Here is a 6,814-nt window from a genome sequence, read left to right as displayed (position 1 = left end):
TTCTTGGCTGGGGATACCACTGCGAAAAGGTCGGGGCAACTTTCCCTGCCTACTATCGGGCTATTCTTACCTTCTGACTCACTCCAAACTCCTGTTCACTACATTATCCCTGTCAAGGTCCTTTTAAAGAAAACCACTTGAGGGGCCAGCAGGTGGTGTAGTGGCTAAGAAACGGGACTCTCATGTGGCCGACCACAGTTTGAGTCCCAGGTCCAGCAGCTTGACACTCATGCCAGGTGCCTCTGCGTGATGCCCAAAAGCCCAGGAGGAGAATGAAGGAGAAGGGATTGCGGTGTGGTCATTCTCCCTCAGCGGGTGATTCCCACTTTCCCTCTCACTGTCTCCGGTAAGTGCACACGCCTTATGGCAAAAATAAATAAATAAATAATAACCGTTGAAAAAATAAAAGCCACTTGACACAGAAGATACATAAATCTTTCTTTAGTTTGCTGGAGTGCATGTCAGGTGAATGTCTAAAAAAGATAAAATAAAACAAAAGCTGAGAACTCTCCTCCAGTAGAAAGCCTTACTCTGAAAACACTGTCTTCATTTTCCACTCACTCACTGAGCACTTACTGGGGGCAGTAAGGAACATTAAGACGTGAGACATGAAGGTTGAAGACACTGCAATCTAGAAGTCAGGGCAGGGAGAGGCTGTGAATACGTACGAGGAGGGGCAGCTGCTGACAAGAGCAGCCGGTGCCAGGGCAGATGCCCACGGGAGGCTGGTAAGGTGTGTGGGGCAGAAAGCCAGCCCACTGCCTCACATCCTGGTGAGGACTGGGACCCACACACAAACTCACGCCCCACCAAATGGCACTTCAGCTAGAGAGGGCCTTGTGACAAGCCATGAGACTAGAAGGACGGGGAGAAAGCAACCCGTCCTACTTCTCAGCAGTGTCGGGCTGTGCTGTCAGGAACAAAGCACATTGAGTGTGAGATAGTTCACCGAGCCCCCAGCCCCCTCCAGACGCAGTCTTGGTACCGAATCTGCAGCAACACAGAAGTTTTAACATCCTATGAATGGTCGATTCCTCTCTAGAGTCAATTCCGTTACCTTGGTGATCAACGTAAGGCTTGAAGGCCTGAAGGATTTTTGGCACAGCCACTCCCATGTCGAGTTCCGTCAGCGTTAGCTCGTTCATAAAGTAGGGGAGCTAGAGAGAAGGGGACAACAAAGAGACACGTTAGCGACCTGCTAGGAATGCTAGGTCAGTCAGAATTCAACATACTTTCGGGGGGAGGGGGTGGGGGTCACGGCTTTGGGGACATACCGTTTATTTAACCCCAAACTATTGTGCACACACCACGTTGTACTACCCACAGAGCTGTAAGCAGGGCCAGTCCTTTGCCCTGGGGTTTATGTAGGACAGGCAGAAGCAGTGATCGGCGCCACAGCCTACAGAGCAGGTTCAGAGGGGCGTGGGATCGTGGGGTGGCTATGTAGGCTCAGGAGGTCAGGGAAGGCTTCTCGGAGAGCAGCTTTTCCCCAGAGACCTGCCTGTGGAGAAGCAGCCAGCCATGCTGGTTAATTCAGTAACCTGCAGGATTGGATATGGTGTGGAAACATGGACCTCTCTTAGATTATTAGAGGGCAGTAAGAAATGGTTGCGACATTTCTGATAGGTAAACTTATCCTAGGTATTTAAATCTTTGAAAAAAACTGTACAATTTTTACATCATCCTGGACATTTTCGGCTTGCTGCCAACTCCCTAGGTCCAAACTCTGCCCTATACCGAGATGCTGGACTATGTGAAAGGCACAGGTGGTCTCTTCTGCCTTCTGGCTCTGATTGGACTTGGCCAAAAGGTTATACCAATGAGCAGGGGAGGGGTTTACATGGGGAGAGTGTTGTCTGTCCCATCCCTGCATCGACTGTTTTCTCAGTTTTCCTCTCTCTCTCTGGTCAAGCTAAAAGATAATAATGGTAATAAATAAAGTTAAAATAAAATAATTCTCTTTTTTGAGGGGGTTTACTATAGGGCATGTGTGTTCGCCAGAAAGACAGAGACACAGAAAGCAAGAAATCACCCCCCAGGGGGGATGGCCACGCTGCAATCCCTTCTCCTCCATTCTTTTCTTGGGATCTTGGGCATGCATGCACATGTGCCTGGCAAGAGTTTAAGCCACTGGGTCCAGGACTCAAACTGCAGTTGACTACATGGGAGTCCAGCAACATAGCCATTATACCAACTGCTGGTCCCTAAAATAACTCTTTTTCTTAAAGAGAGATTTTTGCTGTAGAGAGTGTGCACTTGCCAGAAAGACAGAGACAGAGAGACAGAAAGCGAGAAATCACCCCCTAGGAGGATGGCCACACCACAATCACTCCTCCTCCATTTTCCTCTCAGGACCTTGGGCACACACACACACCTCCATGAGTTTTAAGCCTCCGGGTCCAGTACTCAAACAGTGGTTGACTACATGGGAGTGCAGTGACATAACCATTATGCTGTCTGCTGGTCCCAATAAAAAAAAAAAAAAGAATACAGGTATTATGTTTAGAAATTTCTACTTTGTCTCAAGATTATAGAATTAATTGCTACTGTGGAGAACAATATGGAGGTTCCTTAAAGATCTACAAATAGAACTATCATTTGATCCAACAATCCCACTTCTGGGTATCTACCCAAAGGACAGGAGACTGCTCAGTTGAAAAAGCGCTTGCAAATCAATGCTTATTGCAGCATTATTCACAATCGCTAAGACATGGAACCAACCCAAATGTCCACAAACTGATGAATGGATTGAAAAAGTGTGACACGTATACTCTGGGAAATACCACTCAGCCATAAAAAACAAGACCCTGGCATTTGATAGAAAGTGGTCGGATATGGAGGATCTATTGCTGAGTGAAGCAAGCCAGGGTATGAAAGAAAGTTATTGTATGTATGCACTTACTATATACCAATTATTTGCACTTTATGGTAGAGATAGAAATATTGGAAGGCATAAGAGCAGTGAAAATAGTTAGCGATGATGAAGACAGTATGGAACAGGGTGGGAGAAGAGAAGAGTATGGAGAAGGATAGCAAGAGAGAGGCATGACATTAGTGGGACACAGAAATGGTTTATTACCTGTTGATGACGGATATAGTATTCTCAACTGGACTGGTCTGAGAAGTATTTCATGTTGGGTAAAATCTTTTTACAAGCAAAATGATCAACAGTGATAGAATGTTTAAAAAAATAATTGGAATAATAATAATCTGGAAAAAAATAATGAGAAGCTATTTGATGATGATGAGGGGATTGTAATATCTTTATATCGAATGATATGCATGGTATTCTTTTTGGAAAAAGAAATGTAGTACACTGTAAAGTTATATGTGATTTAATGTAATATAAACAAGATTATAATAATAATAAATTTAATTTTTAAAAGATTATAGAATTAATTTATCTGTAATTCTTCTGCCTGGCTTTGTGTGTACGTGTTTTCTTTAAAAAATTCTTATTCCACTGATAATTTTAGGGTAAGACATAAGTTAGGGATCCAACTTAATTTTTTCCCCAAATGGCTCACTGGCAATCTCGACCTATTTACTGAGCAGCCAGCACCTCCCCTGCTAATCTATGCTACAGACTTTAAGTCTTTTTAAAAAATGTATATAAGAGTCAATAAATTCTTATTTAAGGAATATCTGAATTTCTGATTCCTTCCACTGCTCACCAAGGACACCACCACCTTCATTCTTCCAAGGCCCACGTCAAGATAGTCCTTTTTTAAAAAACTGGTACTTAATTCATAGTTGTCCCGTCAGCCCTACCACAATTTTTTCATGTCTTCCTTTTTCTCCATTAGAACTATGGACATATTGGTAACTTCAAAGACTGTCCACCCAGGGACACTGGGATCCAATTTCTTTAAATAATTGACTTCGGGCCCACTTTTAGCACGGCTGCATCTGCCTGGTTTTCAAATTGACACCCTCTACACAAGAAATCAGTTCAGACTTGTTTAAACATCTGTGGGATGTGGTAATACCTGGATAAAAAAACGATTATGAGATCTTTCATACTTTAGTCAGACTTTAAGTCTTTAATTCCTTCACTGGTGGCTGTACTGAGCATGCTGTTTCCCACTGTATCCAAGTGCTTTTGTTACCATAGCATTTCAATACCTTTTCAACTCTGCTAAGTCTCTCTCTCTTGTTTTCTTCCAGAATTTTCTTACTCTCCTGAGTATTTTTCCAGTTGGAGAATAGAATAACTTTGTAAAATGTGGGATAGAACTAAGGGTTTACAAAACTTTGAATATAAACTTAGTATTTCCCATGAAAGGAGTGGGACTAGTGTCATCGAGTCAGGTGTGGACTCAATCAATATTGAAACTGGCGAGGCTCTTCAGCTGTCTCTCTGCAGAGACTCAATTGCTTTTAGGACTTGGGGGGGATGGAGAGGTTATATTAAAGAGGTTATGACATTTGTGATGAACAAATACAGGCAGAGATGCATTCAAATGTGCATTTCTCGGGGTGCTGGAAGGTGGTGCAGTGTAAAACTCGGCTCTGCCAGCTAACACACAGGACGGGACAGTCCTGGGTTTGCATGTGGAAATCTCCCTGAGTACACCAGACACGTGATCTGGGGCTGGCTGAAGCGGGGGTGCTTCTCAGCATTGGGCCCCTTTCAAGGTGCTGTCGTTCTCACTCATGAAAGAAATAAACAAACAAACTTTTAAAATGTGCATTTCTGGGGCCAGCCAGTGGCCTGGTGATTTAGGTACTGGACTCTAGCATGACTGACCGTGGTCTCAGTTCTAGACCTGGCGGCTTGCTTTCTCACTTTTCTCACTTTCTCTTTCTCTTGTTCTGGACAAATTAAAAAGAAAACAAAAATAATAAATAAAACAATTCTTTTAAAAATGTGCATTTTTAAATTGGTGGTTATGATCTTTGGAAAATCTTTTCCAAAGCATGCATGTTACCAGTCGTGTTGGCCTATCAACCACCAAAATGCTACTTGGCCAAGTATGGAACCAAAATCTTGCACCCCTGCCACGGCAGTTTTAAGTCTATTATTATCATTCTAATGTCCAGTGTTTCAGGAGCATGCCGGGTTAGAGAGACTTCCAGGGGCTAGCCAGGGAAAGGTGTACCTTTAACAGTGTTTCTATGGGAACATGAAGTCCAACCTCAAGTCAGAAACAAACACAGAGACAACAGGAATGTAACTGTCCCTGCTCTGCCCCTGTCTCAGTCCACCCCACTCTATTATGCACTCTATAGTCTCTGTAAAGGCAAAGGAAGGACCTGATACAAGGGGGAGACCTGAGAAGGACCTGGCAGAGGTAGGCGGGCTCTAATGACAGTGGACAGAATCGGGAGGGGACCCAGGGCCTGGTGTCTTGCTTATTCACCCATCTATCCAACACTAAGATTCCAGAAGAGTCAATAGCCACTCTCCTCCTCACATTCCCTCCTTGTTGAGATCTCAGTTTCCACAGCAGCCTCCTTCCTAACCTGCAGGAGTAAGCATGAAAAGTTATTCCTTCTACTCTTTTCTTTTTCTTTAAAGAATTCTTTATTATTATTATTATTATTACTATTATTATTAATTTGCTATAGGGCATGTGCATGCAGCAGAGACAGACAAACAGCGAGAGAGAAAGTGAGAAAGCAAACTGCCAGGTCTGGGACTTGAACCACAGTTGCCCATGTGGGAGTCCAGCTCCTTCACCACCATGCCACCTGCTGGCCCTCTTCCTATTTTTTTCAACCTGAAACTCCTTTTCTTTCCACTCAAAGGGCACCACAATGAGAAGGAACCTAGTGGCATGTTCTTTATCCTCTCAACTAAACCTGACTGAGGAGGAGACCTCCAGGTGTCCGGGCAGTCTCGGGCTGGTGGGTGGCAAGTCAGATGCTGCAGGCACAGAGGCCAGTCAGTGGCATGATGGTTAAGGTGGCTGGAACCCACAAGGATGACTGCACAGTTCAAGTCCTGGACCCGGTGGCTTGAAAAACATGCCTGGACCATGTGTGTGCATGCCCCAAATCCCAAGCGGAGAATAGAGAAGGGATGGCAGCATGGCCATGCCCCACGGTGGGAGCTTTTTCACGTCTCCTCTCTGTGTCTCTCTAGTGAGTACACACACCATACAGCTAGCTGAGTAACAATAACAAGGTGCTGCAGGCACTAATAGCAAGATTCGCCATGCACCAGAGGCCATGACCACAGGGCCCCGAGGCAGTATTCAAGCAGCCTGTCAAGGCCAAGAGCGTACCTCCTGCTGGGGCACAAAATCAGCTTGCTTTTTTGCTTTTTTTTTTTTTAAAGAGTTAATTTATGTCTTCTGTGAGAAAGATAGAGAGAGAGAAAGGAGACAGACAGATAGACGGACAGAAAAGCACCCCCCCAACAGGGTTCTCATGCCATGATCCACACCCAGCGTCAGCCAGGCTGGATCACACATGCGTTGCTGAGTGGACACACTTGGTGTGTTGAGGGACCCAGAACATGATCCCAGGACCTCCTCACTGAGTCGCAGCCAGCCCCTCAGCTTGCTGTGAATCCCTCAGTGGACACCGGCTGCATGCACCAGATGGCTCTCACGACGAGGAGTTACCATGTGCAATGGTGACGACCTGAGATTGCAAGACAAGGCCAGCAAGGAGCTCGCCATACCTCAGGCCTCCGAGGGAAAACAGGAGGTGGAGGGAGAGCAAGGTCACAGGGGCAGCCCAGGGTATTCTGGCCACCACTTAATTCCTGTCACCATTTTGGCTCCTGACGGGGCAGGTAACCATACCTACTCACTACCAGGTGTAACATGTAGCTCCTCCCAGGGTACTTGGATGTCTGGTGGTA

General features: G+C 45.2%; 1 protein-coding gene across 2 annotated transcripts in view; it reads right to left on the bottom strand.

Moving 5' to 3' along the window:
- Nucleotides 1-6,814, bottom strand: part of TEX2 (testis expressed 2) — a 102,611-nt gene that overhangs the window by 29,758 nt on the left and 66,039 nt on the right. For both annotated transcript variants that reach the window (XM_006146789.3, XM_006146790.3), the window contains exon 7: nt 1,058-1,157. In XM_006146789.3, coding sequence (XP_006146851.1) covers nt 1,058-1,157 — 100 coding nt within the window. The remainder of the gene's footprint in view (nt 1-1,057; nt 1,158-6,814) is intronic.

This window comes from Tupaia chinensis, unplaced genomic scaffold (genome assembly GCF_000334495.1).
Source record: "Tupaia chinensis unplaced genomic scaffold, TupChi_1.0 Scaffold000187_1, whole genome shotgun sequence".
Taxonomy (NCBI): Eukaryota; Metazoa; Chordata; class Mammalia; order Scandentia; family Tupaiidae; genus Tupaia; species Tupaia belangeri.
The sequence above is the reverse complement of the archived record's forward strand: the minus strand, read 5'-3'. Positions and strand labels throughout refer to the sequence as shown.